An 18793-nucleotide genomic window follows, 5' to 3' on the forward strand; every position below is an offset into this window, starting at 1 on the left:
TCTTAATGATAGCGGAGTCAGGGGGGTATGGGGAGAGGGCAGGCATGGGGTACTGATTGTGAATGATCAGCCATGATCACATTGAATGGCGGTGCTGGCTCGAAGGGCCGAATGGCCTCTTCCTGCACCTATTGTCTATTGTCTATTGTCCAAACACTCTGGACTCTTGAATTAAAATAATTCAGACGTAAGCAGGGTATTTAACAGATTGCTTGTGACTTTTGGTTGGGCTGTATTATAACAGAATGCTTGTTATTTTTCTATATAAGCGTGGGATGGGCAAACCCATGCTGTTTACTACTGGAAACTTATGTGAAGGTCACACCTGATTGCTTGAAGATGTATTCTATCTGTGTTTAGCAAAGAGCTTTAATTAAAGCTGCGTTGTGTGAATCTCGTCGTAATCCGCCTGTAATTCAGAAATTCGGAATGTCAATAATAACTTGAAGGGAAGGCTTCAAACACGAGTCAAATTTACACACACAAATCTTGCGAGTCACAGCAATATAAGGTGACAGAGTTCATTTTGTTGTTCATAATAAATAAATGTGTTCTGTGTATTCTGAGCAGGGTAAGCAGAAATTCATTCTCAGCTGCAGATACAGTCAATGAATTTAATTAAAACACGGCATTATCCATCTCTTTAAATGTGACAACAACATTATCCTGCAGTTCGCTTGCACCTTACTAAGCTCAATGAATACTTAACACAGCCTTTGATTTTAGCTTCACGAAAATGATAGCCATGAAGAACATGAGTCCAGAGTGTTTGGACAATAGACAATTTAAAGCATCATTGAAGCTGTCAAAAATATTTCCTCCCGCTCTATGACATGACTATCTCACGGCGTCATGCAGGCCCTTCGGCCCAATTCATTCATGCTGGCTAAGATGCCCCATCTACACTAGTCCCATTTGCTTACGTTTGGTCCATATCCATCTAAACCTTTCCTATCCACGTATCCGTCCAAGAGTCTTTTAATATTGTAGTATAAGAAAATAACTGCAGATGCTGGTACAAATCGATTTATTCACAAAATGCTGGAGTAACTCAGCAGGTCGGGCAGCATCTCGGGAGAGAAGGAATGGGTGACATTTCGGGTCGAGACCCTTCTATTGTTATAGTCTCTGCCTCAACTACCTCCTCTGACAATTCATTCCATATTACCACCACCCTTTTGGTGGAAAAGTTGGCTCTCAGGTTCCCATTAAATCTTCCCCCTCTCAACTTAAACCTACGTCCTCTGATTCTTGATTTCAGTATTCTTAGTAAAAGATTCTGTTCATTCACCCTATCTATGTCCATCATGATTTCATAAATCCGCTATAACTACAACAGTGCATTGATGCAGGTAAATGTACTCAGACAGTGAAAGACTCCCGACCCAACCCTACCAGATGTAAGGTAGACAGACTATCCCTGTGATTTCCTCCTCCTTGCTAATCGAGCAAATATTAGGTTGTTCTGTAGATATGAGGAACTGCAGGTGTTGGTTTACAAAAAAAGGCACAAAGTCCTGGAGTAATGCAACGGGTCAGGCAGCATCTCTGCTGAACATGAATTGGTATCTCTGGAGAACATGGAGAACCTGCTTATGTTGTCCAGAGATGCTGCCTGACCTGCTGAGTTACTCCAGCACTGTGTCTTTTTTAGGTTATTATATGTCACTTTGTCAGTTTGTCCTGATCACCACGTCCTTATAAAAGTTCTCAATTTCTATTTGATCCCCAAGTGCCTAGATCTCCTATGATTTGTGCAAATGCGGTTTAGAAATGACCAGAGGATATTTAGGTGATCCAAAGCCAGGCTCTAAGCATTGGGGCAGTCAAAGGTTCTTAATCTGGGACTCATTTGGCTTTGCATAAATCCGTATAAACATAGAGAGATGTAGAAACAAAGAACTAAAGATGCTGGTCTATACCTAAGATAGACACAAAGTGCTGGAGTAACTCAGCGAGTCAGGCAGCATCTCTGGAGATAAAGTACAAGTACAATGAGAATAAGAATGCCACTTCCATATCGATGCTATAAAATAAATTAAACACGGCGAAAACAAAAACGTAAAAGGAGGGAAACAAAAAGGAAACAAGGTAAAGTGCAAAAAGGTTCATGCAGGGTCAGTTGTGCCAGATGACCCTGGGGGCAGAGATAGATCATGGCGGGCTCTCAGCAGGTCCGATTCAGAGCAGCTATAGCTCTAGGGATAAAGCTGTTCCTTAGTCTGGAGGTGCGGGCATAGAAGGCTTTGTACCGTCTGCCAGATGGGAGTAGTTCAAACAGACGGTGGCATGGGTGTGTGGAGTCCTTGTAGATGCTGGTGGCTTTCCTGAGGCAGCGAGCGTTGTAGATGTCCTCCAGGGCTGGCAGCTGTATCCCAATGATGCTCTGCAGACGACCCGCTGAAGAGCTCTCCTGTCTGCTGCTGTGCAGCTGAGATACCACCCATAGATGCCGCATGTCAGTGTGCTCTCTGTGGTGCAGCGGTGGAAGGTCATCAGCAACTGTTGGGGCAGACCGGCCTTTTTCAGCGTTCTCAGGAAAAACAGCTGTTGCTGTGCTTTCTTGACCAGCGCAGCGGTGTTAGTGGACAGCGATGTGAGGTCCCTTGAAATGTGTGTGCCAAGAAACCTGAAGCTGGACACTCTGTCCACGCTGTCCACGCTGTCCACGTTGATGAAGCCTGGAGCGTATTCCACATTCTGTGACCTTCTAAAGTTGATGATTAGATCAGGACCAATCAGGGCTGGGGACAGATTACATCAGGCAGGGAGGCAGTGTTGTGCCCTGGTAGTCCTATTGTAGGCTAAGGAAGATGTGGGCATGGCAATGGACTAATTGGCCCCTCACTGAGGTCTTGGTTGATCTGCCTTTCTTCAAGTCTATTTTACAGCCTTATCTCCATTACCGATAATTCCCTCACAAAATAAAAAAATCTGTCTCTCTCTCTCTCTCAACTTTGAATTCATTCAACTATCCAACCGCTCCAGCTTTCTGGGCGGGTAATGCCAAATATTCATGGACTTTTCCTTGTACTGCAATAATGCCTTGTGATCCTAAACTCTTCCATGAGAAGTCTCTTCCCAGCATATGCCTCATCATCATGTCCCCTATCCCTCTTATTTTAGATAAGATTGAAACTTCCCCAGTGTTGAAATGTGAAAGACCAGAGGAACTCTCTGGAACATCGGAGTTTGCAGGGAGACCTGATAAAATTATAGAAAATTATGAGAGGCATAGATAGGGTAGTCAGTCAGAACCATGATCACATTGAATGGTGGTGCTGGCTCGAAGGGCTGAATGGCCTACTCCTGCACCTATTGTCTATTGTCTATAACCAAAGATACTAGAGGAGCAAGATGAACCAATCTGTTGAAATCGCCTATGCTGAAGTGTAGTACGCAATGGAGTGTAACGTCCACCATTTTAGTAAGCAAAACCCGCCGTTCGCTATGCCTCCCGCAGTGTAATCAGTGTTTTGAGGGGAACAGTATGTGTGATGATACCATTAAAATGCAGAGTATATCTCATCTATCAATTCACAGATTTGTGTTATTTATCTTTAAAAATGTTTCTGCAAGTTTCTGCCTACTAAAATGGCACCTTGGCATACTCCGGTTTTTAGGGTCGAGTGGTCTATCTTGCTCTGCTCTATTATCTTTGGTCAGAACCTTTTCCCCGGGATGGAAACATCGAATGCCAGAGAATGTCAGAGGGCATGGCTTTAAGTTGATAGGGACAAAGTTTAAAGGGGACATGTGGAGCAAGTCTTTTTTCAGAGTGGTGGGGGCCTGGAATCCTCTGGTCATTGCCTTAAAACTTTCCCCCACTCAATACAAAGTATTTGATATTTCTATCCTGGACTAAAAGATTTAGCCCGTCTATGATATCATAGAAAATAGGTGCAGGAGTAGGCCATTCGGCCCTCCGAGCCTGCACCGCCATTCAATGTGATCATGGCTGATCATCCAACTCAGTATCCCGTACCTGCCTTCTCTCCATACCCCCTGATCTCTTTAGCCACAAGGGCCACATCTAACTCCCTCTTAAATATAGCCAATGAACAGGCCTCAACTACCTTCTGTGGCAGAGAATTCCACAAATTCACCAATCTCTGTGTGAAAAAAAACTTTCGAACCTCGGTCCTAAAAGACTTCCCCCTTATCCTTAAACTGTGACCCCTTGTTCTGGACTTCCCCAACATCGGGAACAATCTTCCTGCATCTAGCCTGTCCAACCCCTTAAGAATTTTGTAAGTTTCTATACGATCCCCCCTCAATCTTCTAAATTCCATCGAGTACAAGCCGAGTCTATCCAGTCTTTCTCCATATGAAAGTCCTGCCATCCCAGGAATCAATCTGGTGAACCTTCTCTGTACTCCCTCTATGGCAAGAATGTCTTTCCTCAGATTAGGAGACCAAAACTGCACACAATACTCCAGGTGTGGTCTCACCAATGCCCTGTACAACTGCAGCAGAACCTCCCTGCTCCTAAACTCAAATCCCCTCGCTATGAATGCCAACATACCATTCGCTTTCTTCACTGCCTGCTGCACCTGCATGCCTACTTTCAATGACTGGTGCACCACGACACCCAGGTCTCGCTGCATCTCCCATTCTCCTAATCGGCCACCATTCAGATAATAAATGGTGCCTATGCCTCTCATAATTTTATAAACTTCGATCGGGTCTCACCTCGGTCTCTGGCACTCCAGAGAAAACAATGTTTATCTGACCGCACCTTTCTGGCAAATACCCTCCATTCCATGCAATATCCAGGTAACCCTTCTCCGCACCCTCTCCAAAGCCTCCACATCCTGCATGTAACGGGGTGACCAGAACTGCACGCAATACTCCAAATGTGGTCGATCCAAAACTTTAGAAAGATTCAATATGACTTCCTGACTCTTGCACTCAATGCCCTGGCTGATGAAGGCAAACATACCGCATGCCTTCTTTGCCACTCTTGTATTGTTACTTTGAAGGAGCCATGTGCTTAAACCCAAGATCCCTGCATGCATCAATCTTGTTATGGGCACTGCCATTAAGCGTAGACTTTTCCTTTACATTTGACCACCCAAAGTGCAGCACCTCACACTTGCCACAGGGATACGGGCCAAACATGGACAAGTGATACGAGCCCAACAGGGACCGAAGGGCCTGTTTCCATGCTGCATGACTCTTGCCTGGATTAAACACCGTCTGCCATTTCTCTGCACATATAGATGATGCTGATCTCACCTCCTCCAACCTCATCTATTGCAACCGCTGCTCCAGATGTCAACTTATTTACATCGGCGAAACCAAGCGCAGGCTCGGCGATCGTTTCGCTCAACACCTGCGCTTGGTCCGCGTTGGCCAAACTGGTCTCCCGGTAGCCGAGCACTTCAACTCCCCCTCCCATTCCCAGTCTGACCTTTCTGTCATGGGCCTCCTCCAGTGCCATAGTGAGGCCCACCGAAAATTGGAGGAACAGCATCTCATATTTCGCCTGGGCAGCTTGCAGCCCAGTGGTATGAACATCGACTTCTCCAACTTTAGATAGTTCCTCTGTCCCTCTCTTCCCCTCCCCCTTCCCAGATCTCCCTCTATCTTCCTCTATCTCCACCTATATCCTTCCTTTGTCCCGCCCCCCTGACATCAGTCTGAAGAAGGGTCTCGACCCGAAACGTCACCCATTCCTTCTCTCCTGAGATGCTGCCTGACCTGCTGAGTTACTCCAGCATTTTGTGAATAAATATCTATCCTGCAGTATCAACTGGAAAGTTGGAGGAAACTACCCTGAAGTTAATAATGGACAGCTGTTGCAAAAATTATCTAGTGGTTTGTAGATCTAATCTGATGTTGTAGTCAAATAGAGCACCTTTCACAGCAGGTAATAAAATGGTAATACATTTAGTTCGCATTAAAGTCAAAAACCATTATCTTGTACTTCCAGCAGTTAATGCATCTGCTGTCTGGATATATAAAAGTGAAGGAAAGAACTTCAATTTACATGAGATCACTGCAGTTCTTACAATGTCCCAATATGTTGAACAATTGAAGGGGAGTCCTACTTTGGGCTATAACTTTAATTATGTGTTTATTTCTTCCATCCATTTTGTTTCAAAGTCCTCTGAAATTGCATTCCATTAAATGGTTAATTTTCAGGTATTTTGGTCTCCTTTAAGAAACCTCTTCATCCCGGTGTTCCTGAACTGCTGGTTGGCAAAGCATGCCCTGGAGAACATGATTGTGAGTATGAGAAGATAAAGGGGGATGGGAACATCTTTTATAATCCTTCTGCCAGTCTTTAAATATATGCACAGAGAACCTTAATGTCATGTCACGAGAACCCCGGAAATCCACAGTCTTTTGGCAAAGCCGCAATTATCACATAGTTGCATCATTTTCTAAATTATACAAAACCTGACCCATTTTAATCATTCATTGCAAGTAACTCAGGAAATCAGAAACCCGTGCAAATGACATCAGTGTTGTTGGTATCCAGTCGAGTTGGAGGTAATTTATTCCAACCTTTTTGATTGTTTGGAAGATACAGCAGGCTCTCCCGCCCACCCAGTCCACACCGACCATCTATCACCCGCTCACACTGGTCTTATGTTATCCAACGTTTGGCATGCACTCCCTACACACCAGGGGCAATATACAGAGGGCCAATTAACCCCGCACGTGGGAGGAAACCACAGCACCCGGATGAAGCCCACGTTAGTCACAGGGAGAACGTGCAAACTCCACACTGACAAGCACCCACGGTTAGGATCGAACACAGGCCCGTGACGTTTTGAGGCAGCAGCTTTACCAGCTGCCTTGTGCTAAGCTTAAATATGCCATCAACTTGTCCCTCACAAAGAAAAGTGCATTTTGTTCTGGTTAAAAACTCAAATAGATTATTGTCTTTATTTTTGATTGTAACTGTGTTCATTGTTTTTATTCAGAATGACCTCCACAGAGCAATCCAACGGACCCAGTCTGCAATGTTCAATCAGGTTCTTATTCTTATATCAACTTTACTGTGCCTCATTTTTACTTGGTAAGCAATTTTGAGTCAATCTATTTTGTAAAAGTTTATTATGTGATTAAGAATATTGGTATAGGTTTGTTATTGTCATGTATACAGTGATACCGTGAACATTTTTTGTTTAAAGGCATAGAATCATAGTGATACAGTGTGGAAACAGGCCCTTCGGCCCAACTTGCCCACACCGGCCAACCGACATGTCCCAGTTACACTAGTCCCACCTGCCTGCGTTTGGTTCATATCCCTCCAAAACTGTCCTATCCATGTACCTGTCCAACTGTTTCTTAAATTTTGGGTTACGGGGATAATGTTGCCTCAACTACCTCCTCTGGCAGCTCGTTCCATACACCCACTACTCTTTGTGTGGAAAAAGTTACCTTTCAGATTCCGATTAAATCTTTCCCCCTTCACCTTAAACCTATGTCCTCTGGGCAAGAGACTCTGTGAATTTACCCGATCTACACCTCTCATGTGTGCTATCTAATCAGATCATGTTATAAACGAGTACAATCAAACGACACACAAGTACAACAGATAGTGCAAATGGAAAAATACCAGCGTGCAGAATTTGGTGGTTGACTGATACTTTGTCAGCGTCCCTAGAGACGGCAAAATTCCTTGTTTTTGCAAACTATCCAGTAAAATCCACTGACTCTACACTTCATGCTGCCTCGGCAAGGCCACCAGCATAATCAAGGATGAGTCTCACCCCGGTCACTCCCTCTTCTCTCCTTTCCCATCAGGCAAGAGGTACAGACGTTTGCCCTTTCAAAGCAGGTGGGAACCTCAGACCTAAGTAATAAGAGGTTTAATATGTCCGCAAAAACTCCAGCCAATTGGTCTGCATAGGTTTCAAGAACACGACCAGTTACACAATCAGGTCCAGATGTTTTTAGTTACATTTATTGATGATGTTACAGCTTTATGTTATGGTTGTACAAGATATTGGTAAGGCCACACTCGGTTTAGTTAGTTCATTATTATCGTCACGTGTAACGAGGTACAGTGAAAAGCTTTTGCGTGCTATCCAGAGAACGAAAATACTATACATGATTACAAGTATCAGGAGTGTCAATGGGTTGTAGGGAGAAGGCAAGGGAATAGGGTTAAGAGGGAAAGATAGATCAGCCATGATTGAATGGCGGAGTAGACTTGATGGGCCGAATGGCCTAATTCTGCTACTATCATTTATGAACTTATCAACAATCAAGACATCCACAGTGCATAGATAAAGGGCACAACGTTTAGTGCAAGATAAAGTCTGATTAAAGAGCGTTCAAAGGTCTCCAACGTGGTAGATGGGACGTGAAGATTGCACTCTAGTCGATGAGGGGATGGTTCAGTTGCCTGATTACAGCTGGGAAAAACTGTCCCTGAATCTGGAATCTTGGAGTACTGTCTGGTTTTACACACCCCGCTAAAGGAAGGATGTTGTTGAACTGGAAAGAATGCAGAGAAGATTTAAGAGGCAACCTTGCCTTCCCTCTCTCTCCACCTGCCCCCCCACCCCCCCCTTCCCAGTTCTCCGACCAGTCTGACTGTCCTTGTTTACATTTTCTGTTTGATTTGTTGTTAGCTTCTCTTCGCTAACAATGATCTATTTTACATTGTCCTTGATCTCCATCCTCTTTGTCTTGTTTTCACACTTTACACTTCCTTATCGATGTATCTCCCTCTCCCCTGACTCAGTCTGAAGGAGGGCCTGGACCCGAAACGTCACCCATTCCTTCTCCTCCAGAGATGCTGCCTGTCCCGCTGAGTTACTCCAGCATTTTGTGTCTATCTTCTTTAAGAGGGTATTGCCAGGATTTGAGGGGGGGGAGCTATTGGCAGAGGTTAGGTGGGCTAGGAATTTATTCCTTGGAGTGCAGGAGGCTGAAGGTGATCTTATAGAGGTGTACAAAATCATGCGAGGAATAGATCGGATAGATGCACTGTCTTTTACCCAGCGTAGGGGAATGAAGAACCAGAGGACATGGGTTTAAGGCTGGAGGGAAAGATTTAATCGGAACCCGAGGGGCAACCTTTTTTACACAAAAGGTGGTGAATATATAGAATGAGCTGCCAGAGGATGTAGTTGAGGCAGGTTCTGTAATTACATCTAAACCAGCATCTGCAGTCCTTATTTCAACATCTAAAAGACACTTGGACAAATGTATGGATCGGACAGGTTTGGAGGGTTATAGACAAAAGACAATAGACAATAGGTGCAGGAAGAGGCCATTCGGCCCTTCGAGCCAGCACCGCCATTCAATGTGATCATGGCTGATCATTCCCAATCAGTACCCCGTTCCTGCCTTCTCCCCATACCCCCTGACTCCGCTATCCTTAAGAGCTGTATCCAGCTCTCTCTTGAATGCATTCAGAGAATTGGCCTCCACTGCCTTCTGAGGCAGAGAATTCCACAAATTCACAACTCTCTGACTGAAAACGTTTTTCCTCATCTCCGTTCTAAATGGCCTACCCCTTATTCTTAAACTGTGCCCCCTTGTTCTGGACTCCCCCAACATTGGGAACATGTTTCCTGCCTCTAACGTGTCCAACCCCTTAATAATCTTATACGTTTTGATAAGATCCCCTCTCATCCTCTTAAATTCCAGTGTATACAAGCCTAGTCGCTCCAGTCTTTCAACATATGACAGTCCCGCCATTCCGGGAATTAACCTAGTAAACCTACGCTGCACGCCCTCAATAGCAAGAATATCCTTCCTCAAATTTGGAGACCAAAACTGCACACAGTACTCCAGGTGCGGTCTCACTAGGGCCCTGTACAACTGCAGAAGGACCTCTTTGCTCCTATACTCAACTCCTCTTGTTATGAAGGCCAACATTCCATGGGCTTTCTTCACTGCCTGCTGTACCTGCATGCTTCCTTTCAGTGACTGATGCACTAGGACACCCAGATCTCGTTGTACGTCCCTTTTCCTAACTTTTTTTATTTATTTATTTATTTTTAAAAAAAATTTTATTAGAGGTTAAATACATCAATGTACTTCACATATATCTTGTTACAGTCATTGTACCCCATAATTTTATGGCTTTTAAAGAAACATAGTAGAATGAAAGAGAGAAAGAGAGAGAAAAAAAAAAAAAAAAAAAAAAAAAAAAAAAATTATCACGCAAAAGGAATCCACCAACTCGATAGTTTTCCGTCCCCCCCCCTACCAAGGCCCGAGGTACTCCTCCACCCTATCTTTGTAATAATTCTATAAATGCAGACCACGTCTGATAGAAGCGTTCTGATTTTCCTTCCAGGCGGAGTCTCATATCTTCCAGATGTAGTGTTTCAAACATAGTTGAAATCCACATATTTAATGTTGGTATAGGAGCATTTTTCCAGAATTTTAAGATTAATTTTTTTCCTATTATTAAACCGTAATCAAATAAATTCTTTTGATACGCATTTAATTCCGAACTACCTTCTGTCATTCCAAAAATAATCCATTCTGGCTTTGGTGTCATTTTTATTTTAAACACTTTTGTGAAAATTTCAAAAATTTCAGTCCAAAACTTTTGAATTTTTGTACAAAAGATGAATGAGTGCGCTATAGTAGCTTCTTGACAATGGCATTTATCACAAATTGGTGAAACGTTAGGGAAAAATTTATTTAATTTAGTTTTTGAGTAGTATAATCTATGTATGATTTTAAATTGTATTAAAGTATGTCTTACGTTAATTGAGCATTTATGCACATTTAATAAGTATTGTTTCCACCTTTCAGTGGAAATTTTTATGCTTAGTTCGTTTTCCCACTCACCTCTAATACCTTCCGTTGTTGGTATTACTGCATTTAGTATAATATTATATATATGTGAAATTAAATTTGGTGATTCCGCCTTTGTATTCATTACTTCATCTAGTAAGTCTGATGGGACGTTGTGAAATTCATGCGCATGTTTTTTCAAATAATCACATATTTGGAAATATTTAAAATACTGATTGCTACCCAGATTGTATTTTAGTTGTAATTGTTTAAATGATAATAGTTTTCCCGTATCATACAAATCTCCCAAAGTTTTAATTCCTGCTCTTTCCCAATGTATGAATGCTTTGTCTATAATCGAGGGTTTAAACAAAGGGTTTTTAGCAATAGGAGATAGGAGAGATAAGTTTCTTAATTTTAAATTGTGTTTTATTTGTTTCCAAATTCTGATTGTACTATGTATAATTGGGTTTTTGTTGTAGTTTGTGTTATTCACCGTCATTGGTGAAAGAAGGATTGCACCAATATTAAATGGGGAGCAATCCTCTTTTTCCATAATGATCCATTCCGGTTGATGAAGAGCGTTATCCAACAATTGAATCATGTTTCTAATATTTACCGACCAATAATAATACATAAAATTAGGGAGTGCTAATCCCCCTACTACTTTGGGTTTATTCAGGTGTGATCTTTGTATTCTATGGGTCTTATAATCCCAAATAAAATTTGTAATATCTGAGTCCAATTTTTAAAAAAACTTTTTGGGTAAATATAGTGGGATTGATTGGAACAAGTATAGAATTTGAGGTAGAAAAATCATTTTTATGGCATTTATTCGACCTATTAAAGACATCGGGAGGGTTTTCCAGAATTTAATTAAATTATGTAATTTCTTAAGTATAGGGTTATAGTTTGCTTTAAACATGTCTTGGTATCTTCTAGTAATTTCAATGCCCAAGTATTTAAATTTCCCCCCCGCTATTTTAAAAGGAAATTGTACGAGATGTATAGAATCTTTCGGTTTTATTGACATGATTTCACTTTTACTCCAGTTTATTCTGTAACCTGAAAATGAACCGAAATCCTCAATTAAATTTAAAATATTGGGTATTGTGATATGAGGCTTTGTGATGTACAAAAGTACATCATCAGCGTATAATGATATTTTATTGTCTGAATATTTTGTCTTATATCCATGGATATTCGGATGAGTTCTAATACTTTTCGCTAATGGTTCAATTATGAGGGCAAATAACAGTGGTGATAATGAACAACCTTGTCTATTACCCCTTGACAGTTGAAATTTCGTGGATAAAATATTATTAGTTAATATTCTTGCCGTTGGCTTATTATATATTAATTTAATCCATTGAATGAAATTCTCTCCCAGTTGAAATTTTTGCAGTACCTTAACCATATACTTCCATTCAACCTGATCGAATGCTTTCTCTGCATCCAGCAAAATAATTGCGAGATTTGGATCATTAGTTTGGTGTGAGTGCATTATATTAAGCAATCGTCTCAAATTATTAAATGAATGTCTCTTAGGGATAAACCCCGTTTGATCTGGATGTATTAGTTTAGTGGCGTACTTATTTAATCTTCTTGCTAATATTTTTGCTAATATTTTTTGATCTGTATTTAACAACGCGATAGCTCTATAAGATCCAGGTTCTTCCTCATCTTTATCTTTCTTAAGTATTAATGTGATCGTAGATTCAGCTAATGTATCAGGTAATATTTGTTCTCTGAAAGCGTGTGTGTACATTTTCTGTAGACAAGGACTAAATATATCGTAAAAACTTTTATAGAATTCATTACTAAATCCATCGGGACCTGGTGTTTTTCCATTTTTTAATAAGAATATTGTTTCTTCTATTTCCTTATTTGAGATTTGTGCTCCCAATTCCTCTTGTTCCTGCAATTCTAATTTGGGAAGATTGCAATTATCCAGAAACTCATTGATTGCATTGGTGTCCGTTGTCGTTTTGGATGTATACAAATTCTCATAAAATTGCACAAATCTTTTATTAATTTCATTCGGTAATGTTAATACTTCCCCTTTGTCTGATTTAATCTTTGAAATCGAGTGTTCCTTTTCTCGTTTTTTTAATTGGCGTGCGAGAAGTTTGTGAGGCTTCTCCCCAAATTCAAACTGTTCCTGTCTTGTAATTTGGAGTAATCTTATAACTTTCTCTGATAGTAATTTATTTAATTTGAATTTTAGTATTAATATTTTATTGTGTTTATCCATCGACGGGTCTTTAGCATTATCTATATCCAATTGTCTAATTTGTTCCTGTAGCTGCCGTTGTTCACTCTTATTTTTTTTATTCTGAAAAGCTTGGTATGAGATTATAACACCTCTAATAAAAGCTTTGAAAGATTCCCATAATAATGTAGGTGGTGTATCTGGCGTATCATTTATTTCGAAAAAAAGATCCATTTGCTGTCTTAGATATATACTCCCTTGCGGGTCTTTTAAAATTTGGGGGTTATACCTCCAGAACGATGTATTCTTAGACATGCCTTCTATTTTTTAAAAAAAAGTTAAGGGGGAATGATCTGAAATCGTATTTGTGTGGTATTTTGGGTTAAGAGTATACGGAATTAATTTTGTGTCTACCAGGAAATAATCTATACGTGAATAAGTCTTGTGTACCGGTGAATAAAACGAATATTCTTTGCCTGTCGGATTTGCAATCCTCCAAACATCGGTTATATTTGTATTTTTTATATATGTGTTTAAAAGTTCACTAGTTTTAGATTTCGTATTACCTCGTTGTTTTTGACTGGATTTATCTAAATAAGGATCTAAGATCTTATAGAGGTGTACAAAATCATGCGAGGAATAGATCGGATAGATGCACTGTCTTTTACCCAGCGTAGGGGAATGAAGAACCAGAGGACATGGGTTTAAGGCTGGAGGGAAAGATTTAATCGGAACCCGAGGGGCAACCTTTTTTACACAAAAGGTGGTGAATATATAGAATGAGCTGCCAGAGGATGTAGTTGAGGCAGGTTCTGTAATTACATCTAAACCAGCATCTGCAGTCCTTATTTCAACATCTAAAAGACACTTGGACAAATGTATGGATCGGACAGGTTTGGAGGGTTATAGACAAAAGACAATAGACAATAGGTGCAGGAAGAGGCCATTCGGCCCTTCGAGCCAGCACCGCCATTCAATGTGATCATGGCTGATCATTCCCAATCAGTACCCCGTTCCTGCCTTCTCCCCATACCCCCTGACTCCGCTATCCTTAAGAGCTGTATCCAGCTCTCTCTTGAATGCATTCAGAGAATTGGCCTCCACTGCCTTCTGAGGCAGAGAATTCCACAAATTCACAACTCTCTGACTGAAAACGTTTTTCCTCATCTCCGTTCTAAATGGCCTACCCCTTATTCTTAAACTGTGCCCCCTTGTTCTGGACTCCCCCAACATTGGGAACATGTTTCCTGCCTCTAACGTGTCCAACCCCTTAATAATCTTATACGTTCTGATAAGATCCCCTCTCATCCTCTTAAATTCCAGTGTATACAAGCCTAGTCGCTCCAGTCTTTCAACATATGACAGTCCTGCCATTCCGGGAATTAACCTAGTAAACCTACGCTGCACGCCCTCAATAGCAAGAATATCCTTCCTCAAATTTGGAGACCAAAACTGCACACAGTACTCCAGGTGCGGTCTCACTAGGGCCCTGTACAACTGCAGAAGGACCTCTTTGCTCCTATACTCAACTCCCCTTGTTATGAAGGCCAACATTCCATTGGCTTTCTTCACTGCCTGCTGTACCTGCATGCTTCCTTTCAGTGACTGATGCACTAGGACACCCAGATCTCGTTGTACGTCCCCTGTTCCTAACTTGACACCATTCAGATAATACCCTGCCTTCCTATTCTTACCACCAAAGAGATAGACAATAGACAATAACCTCACACTTATCCACATTAAACTGCATCTGCCATGCATCCGCCCACTCACACAACCTGTCCAAGTCACTCTGCAACCTCATAGCATCTTCCTCACAGTTCACACTACCACCCAGCTTTGTATCAACTGCAATGTTATGGGCCAAATGCTGGCAGGTGGAATCAGCTGAGATGGGGCATCTTGGTCGGCATGGACAAGTTGGGCTGAAGGGCCTATTTCCATGCTATATGACTCTCTCTATCATCATGAATAGGATCTGGCATGGTGTTTGCAGCAGGTTTCACTGCAGCACACACTGGTGCTGTTGCTGGTGTGGAGACTGTGACTGTTAACACTGTGTTTGTGATGGCTGTATTCATTGCTATCCTTGTTTTTTTTTTCAAATTAAGCATTCTGTTCATCCTCAAAATCAGGCATTAATTTCTCTGAGCGACCTGCCGCTGGCTGCAGGCTCACTGGGAGGAGATAATTGGAGGTTCCAGGCCACAGAGCTGTCTATCACAGCTGCTGACCTTCAAGGCCAAGACAGTCATTCATCTCATACACACACTGAATGAACACGCCTGGAATACCAACTGCTACGGGTGTTTCATACCGAATGAGAAGTTTATTAATTATTTGCAATATTTGAAAGATTTAGTGGCATTTGGGCCAAGTGCAGGCAGGCGGTACTGCATGTAAGTTGGCTATCGGTTAGATTCCCAACTCTAGTTAGATGCGTTCCTGGAGATTATTTTACGTGAAGATATACGAAAAGTGCTGGAGTAACTCAGCAGGTCAGGCAGTATCTCTGGAGAAAAAGGATGGGTGACATTTCGGGTCGGGATATACTTAAGTCGCCTTAAGTCTGAAGAAGGTTCCCAACACATAACGTTAAGCCATTCTTTTTCTCCAGAGGTGCTGAGTTACTCCAGCACTTTGTGTCTATCTTTGGTATAAACCAGCAACTATAGTTCCTTTCGACAGTGTAGGAAAAAAACTGCAGATGCTGGTTTAAATCGAAGGTCGACACAAAAAGCTTGAGTAACTCAATGGGTCAGGCAGCATCTCTGGAGAGAAGGAATGGGTGACGTTTTGGGTTGAGACCCTTCTTCAGACCTTAGAAGGGTCTCGACCCGAAACGTCACCCATTCCTTCTCTCCAGAGATGCTGCCTGGCCCACTGAGTTACTCCAGCTTGCTGTGTGTTCCTTTCTGCACGTTGTTTTACGTGATCTCCCAGTCCAACTGCATGTTTGGCCAACAGGTCTCTGTCTCTCTCACTAACCCCAATCTTATAATGAAATAGCTGATGAAGAAAGCAAGGGGAGAAACAATAACACTGAATAAGTCCCCCTCCTGTGATACAGTAGCACAGCTGGTAGAGCTGTTGCCTCAGTACCATAGATCTTGACCTTTGGCCCTGGCTGTGCGGAGTTTGCACATTCTCCATGTGACTGTGTGAATTAGAGGGTATTGGCTACAAGGAGAGTTTGACCAAACTTGGATTCTTTTCCCTCAGCAGAGGTTGAGGGGAGACCAGCTGGGAGCATATAAAATTGGGGGGCAGAGATAGACAATAGACAATAGATGCAGGAGTAGGCCATTCGGCCCTTCGAGCCAGCACCGCCATTCACCGTGATCATGGCTGATCATTCTCAATCAGTACTCCGTTCCTGCCTTCTCCCCATACCCCCTGACTCCGCTATCATTAAGAGCTCTATCTAGCTCTCTCTTGAAAGCATCCAGGGAATTGGCCTCCACTGCCTTCTGAGGCAGAGAGTTCCACAGCTTCACAACTCTCTGAGTGAAAAAGTTTTTCCTCATCTCCGTTCTAAATGGCCTATCCCTTATTCTTAAACTGTGGCCCCCCTGGTTCAAGACTCCCCCAACATCGGGAACAGATAGGGGTGATATTGTCATGCACACCAGGATGGAATGAAACTCCTTGATTACATGAACATCACAGAGTAAACAGTATACGAAGGGTAATGATAAATACAACGAGACTCAAGAGACTGCAGAGGGTGGAATCTGGAGCAACACACCACTGCTGGAGCAACTCAGCAGGTCAGGCAGCATCTGTGGTGGAAATAGACAGGGAACGTTTTCAACCAGGACCCTTCAGATGATAAACACAAGGATGAATGCAAGATGGTGTAAGTTTGATGGACAATCTGAACAATCTGAACAAAAGTGAACAAAGATGATAGAGGATCTCAGCGGGTCAGGTAGTGTCTGTGGATAGAATGAGTAGATGACGTTACAAGCCGGGACCCTTCTACGGGTTCTGTCTGAGTTATAAGTCGGACATATAATTTGGCTGTGTCGGAAGATTGCGGGTTTATGCTGAAGATAGACACAAAATGCCGGAGTAACTAGGTGGGTCAGGCAGCATCTCTGGGGGGGGAGAAAGAGAATAGGTGACGTTTCGGGTTGGAACCCTTCTTCAGAATATGGTTGTACTAATTATCTTCACCATCTGCAAGTGGAGAAGTATTACAGACCGTTTTGGAATAAAAGTGGAGGTTTGCAATTGTGTGGAGATCAGCCATGATCACATTGAATGGAGGTGCTGGCTCGAAGGGCCGAATGGCCTACTCCTGCACCTATTGTCTATTGAGAGACAAAGAGATACAAGTACTAGTGGTGGAACTGTGCATGGTGCCCTTCAGCTCTGGCTGTGACCAGTTAGACTGTACTGAGCATTCACAATATCTGCACCGATCCCTTCTCTGTGAGGCAGGGTGTAATTTTGATGTTAAATGCCTTTGAATAAATGTGTATATATATAATATATATATATACATATATATATATTTGCTGATGGTCAGAGCATTGCAAGTGTTTTTAGGGCAAATGTAATCGAGTACAGGTTCCACCACCCTTGGTTCCAGAGCCTTTCCGGATGATCTGTTTTGCCAGACCAACAGAGGTTGGCCTCTGAGAGGTGTCCAACGGGGCAGGAACGGCCCGCCTAGGCCGAGGAGAGGCCGCGATACCAGCCCGCAAAGTCGGCCTCGGCAGTTGGCAATGGGAATGGATCTGCCGGCTCTGGGCGGGCCGGAGTTCCAGAAGGGCCGAATGGCCTACTCCTGCACCTATTGTCTATTGTCTATAACCCCAGCTGCAGGGAGCAAATGCGACCTGCCGATCAGCCGCCGAAGTCCCAATGAGGTTTGGATTGGCTGCCTCACCCGGCCCAGGCAACACATTTTCCGGGGAGGGGGTGGGGGGGCGGTGGGGGAGGAATTTCAAGTGCGCTCTTGCAATTTTGTCCTGATTGAAGGAGGTGTCAGACCGCCAGTTGCTTGAAAATTGGCGGTGGAATTGTACTTTGCCCAGTACAGTTATGTTGACTTTCCAGAATTGAGCTAATCAATAGCAACTGCAGTGCCAGGGCAGCTTCAGAAAAAGCATCCTGTTATGCAGTGCAGTTCCCTGATTTCATCAAAAAGTTTCATTAGTCTTTTGCATTCCTTGCTTTTGAATGAATGAATGAATGAATGAGAATAAGTTTATTGGCCAAGTATGTGCATATACAAGGAATGTGCCTTGGTGCTCCGCTCACAAATGACAACACAAACACACAGTTAACAATTAAGAATAAAGCATAACCACATCAAAACAATAAGGATACAACATTACGGTCTAAACACGTGGGTGAAAATAAACCAGAGCAAAAAAGATACGACAGACTTTGGTTATTGAGTGGAACTATCACTCGTTGGAAAAAAGCTGTTTTTATGTCTGGCTGTGGCTGCTTTGACAGTCCGGAGTCGCCTTCCAGAGGGAAGTGCTTCAAAGAGTTTGTGGCCAGGGTGAGAGGGGTCAGAGATGATCTTGCCCCCTCGCTTCCTGGCCCTTGCAGTGCACAATCTCAATGTCAGTACAGAATTCAGTTGCCATTAACAAAAAAAGAACTTGGACATAATTAGTTGTAAACCACTATATTTTATGTAAAACATGATCGCGAATCTATTGGAACATTTATTTGATTGTAAGCACTTACCCAGGGAAGTTAATTTCAAATGTATCACACGAAGCCATAGGTTTAAGGTGAGGGGGGGAAGATTTAATAGGAATCTGAGGGGTAACGTTTTCACTCAAAGGGTGGCAGGTGTGTGGATCGAGCTGCCCGAGGAGGTTTATTAAGGCA

General features: G+C 42.5%; 1 protein-coding gene across 1 annotated transcript in view; it reads left to right on the forward strand.

The window, feature by feature from the left end:
* Positions 1-18793, forward strand: part of LOC144597930 (potassium channel subfamily T member 2-like) — a 475868-nt gene that overhangs the window by 182231 nt on the left and 274844 nt on the right. Inside the window, exons 8-9 of the mRNA XM_078407745.1 lie at positions 6148-6231; positions 6936-7030. Of these exons, the coding sequence (XP_078263871.1) occupies positions 6148-6231; positions 6936-7030 (179 nt within the window). The remainder of the gene's footprint in view (positions 1-6147; positions 6232-6935; positions 7031-18793) is intronic.

Source organism: Rhinoraja longicauda, chromosome 11, assembly GCF_053455715.1.
Source record: "Rhinoraja longicauda isolate Sanriku21f chromosome 11, sRhiLon1.1, whole genome shotgun sequence".
Classification (NCBI taxonomy): Eukaryota; Metazoa; Chordata; class Chondrichthyes; order Rajiformes; family Arhynchobatidae; genus Rhinoraja; species Rhinoraja longicauda.